The sequence below is a fragment of the Pleurodeles waltl genome, chromosome 1_2, assembly GCF_031143425.1.
Source record: "Pleurodeles waltl isolate 20211129_DDA chromosome 1_2, aPleWal1.hap1.20221129, whole genome shotgun sequence".
Lineage (NCBI taxonomy): Eukaryota > Metazoa > Chordata > Amphibia > Caudata > Salamandridae > Pleurodeles > Pleurodeles waltl.
In genome coordinates, this window is record NC_090437.1 from 1128696172 (window position 1) to 1128713200 (window position 17029).

Consider the following 17029-nt stretch of genomic DNA (forward strand, 5'->3'; position numbering starts at 1 on the left):
GTGGGTCCGAGAATTAGGACCTCCGTCTTGTCTGAGTTCAGCTTCAGTCTGCTGTCCTTCATCCAGTCGGCTACGGCCTTCATTCCTCGGTGGAGGTTAGCTTTGACGGTGTGGGGATCTTCGGTGAGGGATGTGATCAGCTGGGTGTCGTCGGCGTAAGAGATGATGTTGAGGTTGTGTTGTCGTGCGACGTGGGCGAGGGGGGCCATGTAGATATTGAACAGTGTCGGGCTGAGGGAGGATCCCTGTGGGACGCCGCAGATCTCTGTGGTTTTGGAGCAGAAGGGTGGGAGGTGGACGCTCTGGGTTCTGCCGGAGAGGAATGATGTGGTCCAGGCCAGGGCCTTCTCTTGGATACCGGCGTCATGGAGGCGTGCTGATAGGGTGCGGAGGTAGACCGTGTCAACGGCTGCTGATAGGTCCAGGAGGATGAGGGCGTCTGTTTCTCCTTTGTCCATCAGGGTCCGGATGTCGTCAGTGGCGGCGATGAGGGTGGTCTCGGTGCTGTGGTTACTGCGAAAACCAGATTGGGAAGGGTCCCGGATGTTGTTAACTTCGAGTTAGCGGGTCAGCTGTTTGTTGACAATCTTCTCGGTCACTTTTGCCGGGAAAGGGAGCAGGGAGATGGGCCGGAAGTTCTTGAGGTCCTTGGGGTCCGCCTTGGGCTTCTTCAGAAGGGCGTTGATCTCGGCGTGCTTCCAGCTTTCTGGGAAGGTTGCTGTCTCGAAGGAACAGTTGATTGTTTTACAGAGGTGGGGCGCGATGGCTGCGCTGGCTTTGTTGAAGACGTGGTGAGGGCAGGGGTCCGGAGTGGAGGGAGTTCATGGTTTTGATGGTGTCTTCGTCGCTGACGCTGGACCAGGCGGTCAGGCGACTGGTGCGAGTGGTAGTCGCAGGGGTGGTGGACTCAGTGGTGGGTGCGGGGGGTCGGGGTTGAAGCGGTCGTGGATGTCGGTGATCTTGCAGTGCAAGAAGGTGGCCAGGGAGTCGCACAGGTCTTGAGATGGCAGGATGTCGTTCGTGATGGAGCTGGGGTTGGAGAGTTCTTTCACGATGCTGAAGAGCTTTGGTGTTGTGTGCGTTGTTGTCTAGGCGGTCCTTGAAGGCGGTCTTCTTGGCGGTCCTGATGAGTTGGTGGTGTCTGCGGGTGGCGCTCGAGGGCTGTGTGGTTGTCTGGTGTTCGGTCGTGGAGCCATTTCTTCTCCAGCTTCTGACAGGTGTGCTTGGAGATCCGGAGGTCCTCGGTGAACCAGGCGGCTTTCTTGTTGGTGTGGTTGGTTGTAGAGGTCTTGAGAGGGGCGAGGGTGTTGGCGCAGTCGTTGATCCACTGTGTGAGGTTGGTCGCGGCAGTGTCTGGGTCGGTGGGTGGTCTCAGGGCGAGGGCGGTAGTCAGTTGGTCCTCGGTGACCTTGCCCCAGCAGCGGCGTGGTAGCTGTTGGGTGCGGTGGGTTTTCTGAAGGTGAAGTGGACGCATCTGTGGTCGGTCCAGTGTGGTTCGGTGGTGTGGTTGAAGGAGACGTGGGGGCTTGCGGAGAAGATGGGGTCGAGCGTGTGTCCAGCAGCGTGAGTAAGTGTCGTTACGAGCTGTTTGAGTCCGAGGTTGGCGATCAGGGCGGTGGAGTTGGCGTCGTCGTTATTGAGGAGGAAGTTCAGGTCCCCGAGGAGGATGTAGTCCGTGGAAGCGAGGGCGTGGGTGCTGATGAGGTCGGCAATGGTGTCACTGAACTGTGGGCGGGGACCGGGAGGTCTGTAGATGAGAGTTCCTCTGAGGGTGGTGTTGGGGTCGGTGTGGATCTGGAAGTGCATGTGCTCGGCGGTGGTGAGGGTGTCATCGGTGTTCGTTGAGATTTTGATGGAGTCTTTGTAGATGATGGCGATTCCTCCTCCCACTCCGTTGGTGCGGTCTCTGTGGGAGATCTTGTAGCCCTGTGGGATGGCTATGGCGATGTCTGGTGCTGAGGTGGCGTTCAGCCAGGTCTCCGTCAGGAAGGCGACGTCGAGGGGGGTGGAGTCTAGGAGGTCCCAAAGTTCGATGGCGTGCTTGCGAGCGGAGCGGGTGTTGAGGAGGATGCAGCGGAGGTGGTTGGGTTCTCTGGCTGGTGGTGTGGAGGGTGGGATGCTGGTGAATCTGCAGTTCCGGCAGGTGAAAGGCTCCTGGGTGTGTTTCGGGGTGGCCCGGTAGCAGGGGTGGTCTCGTCTGGTCTTGAGTGCGTGGAGGGTGCTTGCGTCGTAGTGCAGTCTGGCGTTGCAGGGGATGCGGGTTCCAGGGGTTCTGGTGCTGGGTGCGGTCTGGGCGCAGACGGGCTTGCCTTAGGCGCGCCCGCTGCGCGGCCTCTATATGAGGGCAGAGGGAGGGAGGAGCAGCTGGGAGGTGGGAGCGGGGCGGCAAATGGGAGTGAAGGGCGCGGGGCAGCAGGGGCTTAGTGGCGAGGGAAAAACCCGGGGGGAAAAAACGGCGGGAAAAGGACAACAGAGCACAGGGGTACAAAAAGAAAAACACAGGGGCACAGAATGAAAAAATGAAGTGGCACAGAAGCCAAGCGCAGGGGTACAGAAGAAAAGGGAGCGAGTAGTCAGGCGGCAAAAGTGGCAATGGAGGATCAACCCACAGGGGGCTGCGTGGCAGATGGGGGGGGGGGGGGGGGGGGGGGGGGAGCGACCTGCCTGGTGACAGGGTCAAAGGTCACGTAAGCCAACAGTTCAAGAAATTATCTGTTACGTGCTGCATTTAAAAAAAGCTAATTTAGCGTACACTTCCAATAAACTTCATTTAGCAGCTATAGCTGCATATCTTCAAAACAGGCAGCGTACATCTATATTTAGGGTTCCAGTCATAAAAGCATTTATGGAAGGACTAAAGTCATTCCACAAGGGTCCCTCCGCTGCATCCATGGATTTTGTTATGTCCAGATAAAATTGTATGTATCTTTTAAGATTGAGTGAATGCAGTGTCCTTTCCACAGTAGTTTGGAGAAGAAGAAAAAAAAAAAAAAAAAAAAAAAAAAAAAAAAAAAAAAAGACTTCAGCACCACTGGCTCATTAATATGACAATCCGAAGGCACCGTACAGATGAATTTGGGATTGGTGCGTAGAATCACTATCATTTTTGAATTTGAAGAAAGGCTCCTGAATCTTGAAAGCCTGGATTTCCCTGACCTTTCGTGTTGAAGTAAGGGCGAGGAGGAGAGCCTCCTTCCATGTGAGGTACTTGATGTCTGCCCTGTGAAGAGGCTAAAAGGGCTCCTTCATGAGCTGGCCGAGGACGATGTTAAGTTGCAATGCTGGAGGTGGGGCTTTAACTGGAGGAAAGGATCTGAGGAGACCCTTCAAGAATTGCTTCATTAATCTCAGAGAACATAAGGATGGTTTGCCTGGTACTCTCCTATAATCAGGAGATAGCTGCTAGATGGACTCTGATAGATGCATGGGCAAGCCCGGAGCGTGCTAGCTGTAAAAAATATGATAACACCATTTCCTGGGCGAAGGAGAGAGGGTGTATATTCCTAGTTCCGCACCACAAACAAAATGGTTTCCAATTCAGGCGGTACGTTTTATTTGTGCTATCTGCCCGTGCTTTAGCCAGTATGTCCCTGCAATCCTTTGGTATGTCTAAGCGGCCAAATTCGTTGAATTCAAGAGCCATGCCGGTAACCTCAGAGTCTTAGGACCCGGGTGTCTGACTTGCCCCTGGTTGATGGTGGGCAGCTCTGGAATTGGTTTTATCCTGATGGGTGGACATGAAAACAGTAGAAGTAACTCCATGTACCAAGGTTGACGTGGCCATGCTGGAGCTATCAGAATTATCTGGCAAGGCTCCATCTTTATTTTCCTGATTACTCGTGAGGAGAGGGATTGGAGGAAAGGCGTATGCATAAATCCCGGACCATGCGATCGAAAATGCAGAATATTGGCATTTGGCGTTCTGGAAGTTGCAAACAGATACAGATTCAGTCTTCCCCACTAGTTGAATATTCCGTCCAGTGTCCTCTGGTCTAATTCCCACTCATGAGGGGATGTTAACCAACCTGCTCAACGAATCTACAATGGTATTTTGCAGGCCTGAGACCTGCTCCACTGTTATGTGCACTGAGTGCTGGATACACCAGTTCCAAATAGTCTGCGCTTCGAGTTAGCAGGTGTGAACGTGTTCCTCCTTGCTTGTGAGATGGGAGGAAGGCTTGCAAAACATAATACACTGCTCTCAGTTCTAGAAGGTTGATGTGAATGATGGTGAGAAGAGGGCCATTTTCCGCTCACTCGAAGGTCCTGCAGACATGCACCTCATCCGGTCAGTGATGCGTCTGTTACGGTCAGTGGAGGAATCTATGGCAAGAAGTGCAGACCTCGTGAAATGTTTTTGGGTATTGTCCACCAATCGAGAGACGCTATAATGGAGTAGTGTTGTGTGGATAGTGTCCTTGAAGGATCCTTGTGCTTGCTTACATTGTTTGTCCAGCTCCTCTTGAAGTGGCCGCATGTGAAGTAGACAGTGAGGAATGAGGCTTATACACAATTAATTACATCATCCCTATTAAGGATTTCTACTGACAAACCGCAAAACTTTTCTTTGGATTCGCTTCGCTAGGGAGATTAACTTGTTTTGCCTGTCCTGTGTTGGGTAGGCTTTGGTCTGCTGTGTGTCCAATATAGCCCCTAGGAAGGCTAACCGAGTCGAAGGCTGGAGGAAAGATTTTTGCTGGTTTAGAGCAAGGCCCAAGTGTAAGGAAATGCCTCCTTGGCATGGTTACCCCCTGACTTTTTGCCTTTGCTGATGCTAAGTTATGATTTGAAAGTGTGCTGGGACCCTGCTAACCAGGCCCCAGCACCAGTGCTCTTTCCCTAAACTGTACCTTTGTCTCCACAATTGGCACAACCCTGGCACTCAGATAAGTCCCTTGTAACTGGTACCAAGGGCCCCTCACTCAGCACATGCACACTGCTTCACAGCTTGTGTATGCTGGTGGGGAGAAAATGACTAAGTCGACATGGCACTCCCCTCAGAGTGCCATGCCAACCTCACACTGCCTGTGGCATAGGTAAGTCACCCCTCTAGCAGGCCTTACAGCCGTAAGGCAGGGTGCACTATACCACAGGTGATGGCATATGTGCATGAGCACTATGCCCCTACAGTGTTTAAGCAAAGCCTTAGACATTGTAAGTACAGGGTAGCCATAAGAGTATATGGTCTGGGAGTCTGTCAAACACAAACTCCACAGCACCATAATGGCTACACTGAAAACTGGGAAGTTTGGTATCAAACTTCTCAGCACAATAAATGCACACTGATGCCAGTGTGCAATTTATTGTAAAATACACCCAGAGGGCTTCTTTAGACATGTCCCCTGAAAACATACCCGACTTCCAGTGTAGGCTGACTAGTTTTTGCCAGCCTGCCACAAACCAGACATGTTGCTGGCACATGGGGAGAGTGCCTTTGTCACTCTGTGGCCAGGAATAAAGCCTGTGCTGGGTGGAGGTGCTTCTCACCTCCCCCTGCAGGAACTGTAACACCTGGAGGTGAGCCTCAAAGGCTCAACCCCTTTGTTACAGCGCCACAGTGTATCCCAGCTAGTGGAGATGCCCGCCCCTCCGGCCACTGCCCCCACTTTTAGAGACAAGGCTGGAGGAGATAATTAGAAAAACAAGGAGGAGTGACCCACCAGCCAGGACAGCCCCTAAGGTGTCCTGAGCTGAGGTGACCCCTACCTTTAGAAATCCTCCATCTTGAGTTTGGAGGATTCCCCCAATAGGATTAGGATGTGCCCCCCTCCCCACAGGGAGGGGGCACAAAGAGGGTGCAGCAACCCTCAAGGTCAGTAGCCATTGGCTACTGCCCTCCCAGACCTAAACACACCCCTAAATTCAGTGTTTAGGGGCCCCCAGAACCGAGGAAGATAGATTCCTGCAACTTGAAGAAGGACTGCTGCCCTATTCCCCTACAGTGATGACGGAGACGACAACTGATTTGGCCCCAGCCCCACCGGCCTGTCTCCCTACTTCGAAAAAAAAATGCAACAGCGACGCATCCAAAAGGGACCCGCGACCTCTGAAGCCTCAGAGGACTGCCCTGCATCCAAAGGACCAAGAAGCTCCCGAGAACAGCGGCCCTGTTCAACAAACTGCAACTTTCTGCAACAAAGAAGCTACTTTAAAGACCCCACGTTTCCCGCCAGAAGCGTGAGACTTTCCACTCTGCACCCGACAACCCGGCTCGACCTGCGGAAAACAAACACCTCAGGGAGGACTCCCCGGCGACTGCGAGCCCGTGAGTAACCAGAGACGACACCCCTGAGCCCCCACAGCGACGCCTGCAGAGGAAATCCAGAGGCTCCCCCTGAACACAACTGCCTGTAACAAGGGACCCAACGCCTGGAACCAACACTGCACCCGCAGCCCCCAGGACCTGAAGGAACCGAACTCCAGTGCAGGAGCGACCCCCAGGCAACCCTCTGCCTAGCCCAGGTGGTGGCTACCCAGAGGATCCTCCCTCCCCCCCCCCCCTGTGCCTGCCTGCATCGTTGAAGAGACCCCCAGACGCCTGTTTGCACTCTGCACCCGGCCGCCCCTGTGGTTGTACTCTGTGCCTGCTTGTGTCCCCCCAAGCCCCCCCCCCCCCCCCCCCCACCGGTCCGACTTTATAGCCTTAAGCACGTCATTGACGTGCTTCCCAAAGAGAGCCTCTCCGTCATAGATAAGATCTAAAATTTTCACCTGAACTTCAGCTCGAAATTTAGTGGCTTTAAGCAAGCCCCGACGTCTTAAAACAGCCGACCCAACATCCAGCCTAAAGCCATGGCTGCAATATCAAGTGTGCAATCAATTTCCGCCACAGAACATTGTCCCCTCCAATAGTACCTTTTGGAAGTTCTTCCAAACCTTGAGGCACGTCTGACCAGAGCTGTCTATCGTATCTACCAAGGAGCTCTAAAGAATTGGCAGCTCTTACTACAATGGCAGACATCTGAGGAAAAACGCTTTCCAATGTTATCCAGGAGTCTCCCCTCTTTATCTGGCAGCATGGTTAACTGTGGAAGGATTCCTAGAATGCTGTTGCGCCGCCTCTGAGATTACAGAGTCTGGTTTTGGGTGGCCTGTGAGGCAAGCAGGAGCATCATCTGTGGACTTATAGGTTTTGTCTAACCTAGGCCGCACTGCAGGAACCGTTGCAGGATTCTGCATTATCTTCAAGCCCTGGCTCGAAAACTTAAGTCGATTATTGGGATAGCCCTAACTCTCTGTGAGGCTCCTTTAAATCGTCTAGGAAACAATCGTGTTGAGTAGCAGGCATTGGTAGATCAAACCGAATGGCTGCTTTTTCTATCAGGTTATGAAAGCCACTGATATCCTCCAGAGGAGACTCCACAACAAGTGTCGCAGAAGAGGCAGGTGCTGGGATAACAGTCATCCCATTCATTGTATGGATTGCTCATTCCTTTGCATGTTCATCCGGAGAGGCTTGTGCAGGCATAGATTTAGAAGCTTGAGGCCTAGGCAGGGTTAAAGGCTGCGGTTGTTGAAACTGCTGAGGGGTTGGTGGTATAGCAGGAATTGTCAGTTGATGCCCTGATGCAGGCATTGGCGGAAAACGTTCCCTATAATCCGCCAACATTACTTGCAAATCCGACACCAAGCCGGGAGGAAGACCTACCAGCCCTGGTTGTTGCTGCTCATAATAGTGCTGGTCCTAATAAGAGTCATCATCATCATCTGAATACTCCGGACACTTGACCCTTAACTGAGATGGACTGCTGGCCACCCCATGTAGTCCATCCTTTTCGGAGTCATCTTCGTCCAACAAATGCAAAGGTAGTAGGCTTGAGACCTTACTAGGAGATGTAATTGAGGGGGGTCAAGTGATGTTTTTTTTACTTTATTTTGACTAGCCTGCTCGTCAACAAGAACAGAGCTAAGGTAGCTGGTCTCTGTGTCTTTGCCGTTATCTTGATCGTCGACGAGAGGTGAGGTGTCGTTGACGGTGGCGGTGTTGACAAAGTGATCGTCGACGAGAGTGCTGACCGAACAAGCATCATAGACGGCTGGAGCATCGACAGTTGAAGTGTCGTCAACGAGGCAGTTGTCTTTAAGGTCGCCGCTGACCGTGGAAGCACCGACAAGAGTTCCGTCGCCGGTAGGATCGTCGGTGAGACGAGCTGCGAAGATTACTGTGACGGCAAAGAGATGGGGCTCGCCGTCGACTAGGATGACCAGACAGTCAATGAGGATTCAGTAGTTGGCGCTGACAGACACGGACGACGTTAGATGTCTGATTTGAGGCATGGGCTGTTGATGGTCCCGTCGACGGTGTAGAGGCTGGCTTTTTGAAAGCATGTTTGAGCCTGAAAGGAGGCGATGAGGGCTGAGAGACCGCTTTCTTTCCAGATTTCAACTCTGAAGCTTTTGATTTTCCCTTTTTTAATGGGCTACATATTTTTTAGGACATCTCAGATGATTTCTTTGAAGCTTTTTTAGGTGGTTCCTGAGTGCCTGATATTTCCTCAGACTGTCTCTTCACAGGTGTCTCGATGACAGACACAGAAGAGGAGGCACTGTCATCAGAAAGCAGGTTGTCTCTGGACTTTAATTTCTGTAGCCAAATGATAAGACGGCCCTCTCTGTCCGTTAGGGTTTAGTGGAAAATGTCCTACATGCCTTGCAGTCTCTATTTTTATGGTTAGGATAGAGACAGTAAATGCAGTCTTTATGCTGGTCATTCACACTTCGCCTCTTCATGCAGGTAGCACAGGCTCTAAAACGTCCTTTCTTAGGTGTCTGACATGGTTATCAGGTTGAAGCACCCACTTTTGAAGAGAAAAATAATCCAAATCTCCTCAGAAAAGAATATCTGAGAGAAAACTGAGCAGAGCTCAGAGGCGACTCCTAAGCACCACGTGCGGTGGAAAATCTGAGGGAAGGCAGCACCATACAGGAGGGTTCTAGAGGGTGGTGTGCTCCGATTGGTTGACATTGGAGTTTTTTTTTTTTTTTTTTTACACAATACGACTGATGTGTCTAATTGTAAGGCCTAATGCACCAACTTTGTATATGCCCTTGAGCATAGCTTCTGTATTACACCGGGGACTCCCTTCTCGACGACGGGGAAGGATTCAAGTATGTGAATCTATGAAAATTCCAATACTGGAGTAAATAACTGTTTTGTTGCATATGAACTCACCTAAATTAAGACCTGTATAACTGAGCTATAACTTGGTTTCTGCTTAGGAGGCTGGGATGACACATCCTGGGTTAGTTGTAACATAACAGGCTAGTGGTTGTATGCAAGCTTTTGTTATAGTTCTATTGTCAAATAAAAAACATAAGAATGAAAATGTCACTTACCCAGTGTACATCTGTTCGTGGCATCAGTCGCTGAGATTCACATGGTATGCATGAGCGCTCGCCATCTGGTGTTGGGTCGGAGTGTTACAAGTTGTTTTTCTTCGAAGAAGTGTTTTCGAGTCACGGGACCGAGTGACTCCACCTTCTGTGCTCATTGCGCATGGGCGTCGACTCCATCTTCGATTGTTTTCCCCGCAGAGGGTGAGGTAGGAGTTGTACTATAGTAATAGTGCCCGCGCAATGAAAAATGTAAGTATGTACCTATTAAAGGATTAAGTAATATATATACAAATGTACAAAATTGAAGGTAACTTCTGAACTGCTACAGGCTTCCGGGGAGGTGGGTGGGTCCATGTGAATCTCAGCGACTGATGCCACGAACAGATGTACACTGGGTAAGTGACATTTTCAGTTCGATGGCATCTGTCGCTGTAGATACACATGGTATGCATAGACTAGTAAGCAGTTAGTTCCCCATAAGCGGTGGTTTAGCCTGTAGGAGTAGAAGTTGTCTGAAATAGAGTTCTTAATACAGCTTGACCTACTGTAGCTTGTTGTGCGGATAGCACATCTATACAGTAGTGTTTGGTGAATGTGTGAGGCGTAGACCAAGTGGCTGCCTTACATATTTCTTGCATTGGGATGTTTCCTAAAAAGGCCATTGAAGCACCTTTTTTCCTTGTTGAATGTGCCCTGGGAGTAATGGGCAGTTGTCTTTTTGCTTTAAGGTAGCAGATTTGGATGCATTTAACTATCCATCTGGCTATACCTTGTTTTGATATTGGGTTACCTGCATGAGGTTTTTGGAATGCAATAAATAGCTGTTTAGTTTTTCTGATGTTCTTCGTTCTGTCAATGTAGTACATTAATGCTCTTTTGACATCTAATGTATGTAGTGCTCTTTCAGCCACAGAATCTGGCTGTGGGAAGAATACTGGTAATTCTACCGTTTGATTTAGATGGAATGGAGAAATAACTTTTGGTAAAAATTTTGGATTAGGTCGTAGGACGACCTTATTTTTATGTATTTGTATAAAAGGCTCTTGTGTTGTGAACGCTTGAATTTCACTTACTCTTCTTAGAGATGTAATGGCGATGAGAAAGGCAACTTTCCAGGTGAGGAATTGTATTCCGCAAGAGTGCATGGGTTCGAAGGGTGGGCCCATGAGTCTTGTTAGAACCACGTTTAGGTTCCATGAAGGAACAGGTGGTGTTCTTGGTGGTATAATTCTTTTAAGCCCTTCTATGAATGCTTTGATAACTGGTATCGTATACAAGGAAGTTGAATATGTAGTTTGCAGGTATGCAGATATTGCTGCAAGGTGTATTTTAATAGAAGAGAAGGCTAGCTTTGCTTTTTGTAAATGGAGCAAGTAATTTACTATATGTTTTGGAGTTGCCTCTAGTGGTTGTATCTGATTATGATGGCAGTACCAAACAAATCTTTTCCACTTACTTGCGTAGCAGTGTCTAGTGGATGGCCTTCTGGCCTGCTTTATGACTTCCATACACTCTTGGCTAAGTTGTAAGTGTCCGAATTCTAGGATTTCAGGAGCCAGATTGCTAGATTCAGCGATGCTGGGTCCGGGTGTCTGATCTGTTGGTTGTGTTGCGTTAACAGATCTGGTTTGTTGGGCAGTTTGATGTGTGGTACTACAGACAGATCTAGCAGTGTTGTGTACCAGGGTTGTCTTGCCCACGTTGGTGCTATTAAAATGAGTTTGAGTTTGTTTTGACTCAATTTGTTTACTAGGTAAGGAAGGAGAGGGAGAGGAGGAAAAGCGTAAGCAAATATTCCTGACCAGTTCATCCATAGGGCATTGCCTTGGGATTGCTTGTGTGGGTATCTGGACGCGAAGTTTTGGCATTTTGCGTTCTCTTTTGTTGCAAATAAGTCTATTTGTGGTGTTCCCCAGAGTGTGAAGTAGGTGTTCAGAATTTGTGGGTGGATTTCCCATTCGTGGACTTGCTGGTGATCTCGAGAGAGATTGTCTGCCAGCTGATTCTGGATCCCCGGAATAAACTGTGCTATTAGACCAATTTGATGGTGGACTGCCCACTTCCATATTTTTTGAGCTAACAAGCTTAACTGCGTTGAATGTGTTCCTCCTTGTTTGTTTAGATAATACATCGTTGTCATGTTGTCTGTTTTGACAAGGATGTATTTGTGGGTTATGATTGGTTGGAAAGCTTTTAGTGCTTGAAAAACTGCTAATAATTCTAGATGATTTATATGCAGTTTTGTTTGATGTATGTTCCATTGTCCTCTTATGTTGTGTTGATTGAGATGTGCTCCCCACCCTGTCATGGAAGCATCTGTTGTTATTACGTACTGTGGCACTGGGTCTTGGAAAGGCCGCCCTATGTTTAAATTTATACTGTTCCACCATAGAAGCGATAGGTAAGTTTGGCGGTCTAGCAACACCAGATCTAGAAGGTGACCCTGTGCTTGAGACCACTGTGAGGCTAGGCACTGTTGTAAGGGCCTCATGTGCAGTCTTGCGTTTGGGACAATGGCTATGCATGAGGACATCATGCCTAGGAGCTGTAGTATTGTTCTTGCTTGTATTGTTTGGTTTGGAGACATGTGTTGAATGACCCTGTTGAAATTGTGGATCCTTTGTGGAGTTGGCGTTGCTACTCCTTTTGTCGTGTCTATTATGGCTCCTAGATATTGCTGTACTTTGCTTGGCAGAATGTTTGATTTTGCAAAGTTGACGGTGAACCCTAAATTGTAGAGGGTTTGTATGACTTGATTTGTGTGGTTTGAGCATTGTGTGAGCGAACTGGTTTTGATTAGCCAGTCGTCTAGATACGGGAACACATGTATTTGCTGCCTTCTGATGTGTGCAGCGACTACTGCTAGGCACTTTGTGAATACTCTTGGAGCGGTTGTTAAACCAAAAGGCAATACTTTGAATTGGTAATGTATTCCTTTGAATACAAACCTTAGATATTTCCTGTGTGATTGATGGATTGGTATATGGAAATATGCGTCCTTGAGGTCTAGGGTTGTCATGTAGTCGTGTTTTCTGAGCAATGGTAACACTTCTTGTAGTGTGACCATGTGAAAGTGGTCTGATTTGATGAATGTGTTTACTACCCTGAGGTCTAGAATTGGTCTCAGTGTTTCGTCCTTTTTTGGTATCAAGAAGTACAGTGAATAAACTCCTGTGTTTATTTGTGTGCTTGGTACTAATTCTATTGCATTTTTTTGCAGTAGTGCTTGAACTTCTATCTCTAGAAGTTGTGAATGGTATTTTGATAAATTTTGTGATTTTGGTGGTATGTCTGGAGGGAATTGCATGAATTCTATGCAATAACCATGTTGGATAATTGCTAGGACCCATGTATCTGTAGTTATTTTGTCCCATGCTTCGTAATATTGATGTATCCTCCCCCCCACTGGTGTTGTGTGGGAGGGGTGAGTGACGTGTGAGTCACTGCTTGTTGGTAGTGGTTTTGGGGCTTTGAAATCTTCCTCTATTCCTAGGAAATTGCCCCCCTCTATACTGGCCCCGAAAACCTCCCCTGTACTGTCCCTGGTAGGTGGGCGGTGCGGACTGTGAGGTGCTAGCTTGTGTGGCCTGACCCCGAAACCCTCCTCTAAAAGGTGTTTTGCGGAAGGTGTTATAAGATCCTCTGCTCTGCGGGGAGTAGAGTGCGCCCATGGCCTTGGCAGTGTCAGTGTCCTTCTTGAGCTTTTCTATAGCTGTGTCGACCTCCGGACCGAACAGAAGTTTCTCGTTTACTGGCATGTTAAGCACTGCCTGCTGAATTTCTGGCTTGAATCCAGACGTTCTGAGCCATGCGTGCCTACGGATGGTAACCGACGTATTAATGGTTCTTGCGGCCGTGTCTGCTGCATCCATGGAGGAGCGTATTTGATTGTTGGAAATGTTTTGACCCTCCTCAACAACCTGTTTTGCTCTTTTTTGCAGATCTTTTGGGAGATGTTCAATGAGATGCTGCATCTCATCCCAGTGGGCTCTGTCGTATCGCGCTAGCAGCGCTTGTGAATTTGCAATGCGCCACTGGTTTGCTGCTTGGACAGCAACCCTCTTCCCGGCTGCATCGAACTTCCTACTTTCTTTATCTGGGGGAGGTGCATCCCCAGAAGTGTGTGAGTTTGCCCGTTTTCTGGCAGCCCCTACCACCACAGAGTCTGGTGGCAGCTGAGAGGTGATGAAGACAGGGTCCGTAGGAGGCGCCTTATACTTTTTGTCCACCCTAGGCGTCACTGCCCTACTTTTAACTGGCTCCTTGAAAATGTCCTTTGCATGGCGTAGCATGCCTGGGAGCATCGGCAGGCTTTGGTAGGAGCTGTGGGTTGAGGAGAGGGTGTTAAATAAAAAATCATCCTCTACTTGTTCCGAGTGTAGTTCCACATTATGGAATAGAGCTGCTCTAGCCACCACTTGTGAGTAGGCTGTGCTGTCTTCCGGTGGTGATGGCCTAGTTGGGTATGTGTCTGGGCTGTTATCAGACACTGGTGCGTCGTACAAGTCCCACGCATCCTGATCTTGGTCGTCGTGGCTCATGGCGGTGTGAGCTGGCGAATGTGATGGGGTGTAAGTTGGCGAAGCCGGAGTTACAGGTGGAGGCGAGGGAGGAGGTGTTACCTTTTGTGTTGTTTGTTGCTGAGGAGTAAACTGAAGCGTTCTCTTTCGTTTGACAGGTGGAAGGGTACTGATCTTCCCAGTCCCCTGCTGAATAAAGATACGCTTTTGCGTGTGATCCACGTCAGTGGATTGCAGTTCTTGTTCAAATCTATGTTTCTTCATTTGAGAAGACATAGAATGCTCTTCGGTATAGGAGCCGGAAACAGGGTCTGGTGTCGCTTTTTTCGGCTCCGAAAGCCCTGTCGATTGTTTTTTCGGCTCCGAGGTAACCTTCCTCTTTTTTTGTGCCGAAAATTCTTGGCCTCTATGGTCTTCGGCGCCACTGTCTCGGCGTCGATCGGTGTCGACACCGAACTCTCGGTGTCGATGCTTCTGTTTAGCACTCTCTCGGTCCCGAGGAGGCTGCGTGCCGGTGTCTCGACCGAAGTCGGACGATCTCGACACTGAATGGGCCTTTTTCGGTGCCGATTGTTGGTCACCGAGAATTTGGGTGGAGCCATGGCCGGTTGGCAGTGGCGTCCCCTGGGCCTTCTTTCCTTTTTTAAGGTTTGATCTCGACGTCTTACTCACAGTTCTTGTAGAGTGTAGCTCGTCGGAGTCTGAATCCTGGATGGAAAAGGATTCCTCCTGTTCTTCTTCTGTCTCGAACTGTCGACGCTCTTTTGGCGTGGACGCCATCTGCAGTCTTCTCGCTCGACGGTCGCGCAGAGTTTTTCGGGACCGGAACGCCCGACAGGCCTCGCAGGATTCTTCACTGTGCTCGGGTGACAGGCACAGATTACAGACCGAGTGCAGGTCCGTATAAGGATATTTGTTGTGGCATTCGGGGCAGAATCGAAACGGGGTCCGATCCATCGGCGTTGTCCTCCACGCGGTCGGGCCGACTAGGCCCCGACGGGGTGCCGAAATCTACCCCGAAGGGCACCGAAGCGCTTCGATGTTCAACGCGTCGTCGTATGTGTCTATCTCTAACCGGATCGCAGCGATACCGTCGAAAATCTTCCGTCTTCAGCTATCTTTCCGTTCCGAAACTCGGAGCGACATGAACACGTCCGAACCCGATGGCGGAAAGAAAACAATCGAAGATGGAGTCGACGCCCATGCGCAATGAGCACAGAAGGTGGAGTCACTCGGTCCCGTGACTCGAAAACACTTCTTCGAAGAAAAACAACTTGTAACACTCCGACCCAACACCAGATGGCGAGCGCTCATGCATACCATGTGTATCTACAGCGACAGATGCCATCGAACATTGAGTTACTTACCGGTTACAGTTCTCCAGTATTAACTTTCATAGATTCACATGCTTGAATCATTTTCTGTTGAAGTAGGAGATCCTATGTTACAATAGTAAAGCAGTATGTATAATTACCATAGGCCCTGAGACAATTAATCACTTTAATAGCTCATCTATGTTCTTATTCAAAAAGGACCAGACTTGAACTATGACCAATCAGGTGACAGCAGTCTGTAGAACATTCCCAAGCGAAGCTGCATCCCTCAGATTTGGGAGCACAAGTGCAGTAACGACAATGGAGCTAAAAGGGGAGCCTCTTTGGGGGGCCAGGGGGGTGCAAGTTACATTGGTGACACCAAGCACAGAATTCCTGCTATATTTACCAGTAGGTTTATGGACTCAGCTCGTGCATTAGACAGGATAACCCTACAATCCTGAGAACATCTAGGTGAATTTAGGGGGCCATGCACACAAGTGCAGAGAGATTGGTTCAGGATGCAGGATCTGTCCCTTGTTCATGGTCAACGTTGGCATTGCTGGGAGGTGAATGGGTTTGCATTCCAGCAACAGGCGAAGCTCTGTAAACCAGTGCTACCTGGGAGTAATCAGGATCACGCGACAGTGTTCTTTTCTCACTTCCCTGAGAGCCTTTGGTATGAGAGAAGGTGGAGGAGGAGGGGGGGGGGAGGGGGCACAGATAAACTATTAAAGTGACTGTTCATTGCCATTAGGGCCTATGGTAAAATGATACGTACTGCTTTACTATGGTACCGTGGGACTCCCACTTAGATGACTGGGAATGATTCAAGCATGGAAATCTATGAAAGATCCAACAATGGAGAACATCTCAACTACAAGAATTCATTTTCAGCACAAGAAAAATATTCTAAAGCATAAATTAAACATACTTACTCGTTTATCAATATCGCCATGCTGAAGTTGAACGAATCGAGCACTAATGGCAGCAATATAACTCTGTTGATTGGAAAAAGCAACACGGCCAGCACCTTTCGGATATTTCAGCTCTGGATCTGTATCAATTCCTGCATAGCAAACTCCACCATAGAGGCGATCCATAATCATAGCCAATTCCACTATAAAAGTGAAACATTCAAGATTTTAGTACATATAGAATGTCTGTTAAAAGGAAATGTTTAGTTCCCATTTATAATCTAAATATCTTTAGACATCACCCCAAATGTGATTTTATTAATCTTAGAATGAATTTCACACCTCTATAAACTTAAAATTTGCAAACCGATTTCCATCATGCACATTCTACTTTCGCTGCAAGTTTCCATCATGGTTTGAACACTCACCTGGTGCAAAATAAAATTGCTCAATTCATCTATGCCCTGAAATTCAGGACTAAACTTTGAAAGCTATACAGTTAAATCACAAGCAAACAGAAGTAGTCTTTATTGTGGTCGAACACTAGGTATCTTTAGCATACAGAAAAGAAAAGGTGAACAATTAGGGGCAAAACGGCACAAGTAGGATAGACAACAATAGAAGCATAACAAGGGAACAGAGCTTGAGTACAGTAGCACCGGGTCCAGTGTGTAGGTAATGTAACAGATGAATATGTGAAATGGATCAAGATGAATGACATTGTATTGGGTCTACCAAGTGCAAGGGAAAACTATGGCGAGAGCACCATATAATGCTTTGGTGCTGGAGCACTTTTGACTTTAAAGAGCTGGAGTGGGACGCCTGAGACTGACTACTAGTGGGACTTAACCAGAGTGTCGCCTATAGTAAAATGGGAATAACCTCTACCCCCATTGAGGGGATAGTGGGGCGGAGGAAGAGGGGGGAGAGAAGAACCCCGGAA

At 48.8% G+C, this 17029-nt stretch overlaps 1 protein-coding gene across 3 annotated transcripts in view; it reads right to left on the minus strand.

Moving 5' to 3' along the window:
* Window positions 1–17029, minus strand: part of CPEB2 (cytoplasmic polyadenylation element binding protein 2) — a 201480-nt gene that overhangs the window by 23934 nt on the left and 160517 nt on the right. For all 3 annotated transcript variants that reach the window (XM_069202676.1, XM_069202685.1, XM_069202695.1), the window contains exon 10: window positions 16108–16289. In XM_069202676.1, coding sequence (XP_069058777.1) covers window positions 16108–16289 — 182 coding nt within the window. The remainder of the gene's footprint in view (window positions 1–16107; window positions 16290–17029) is intronic.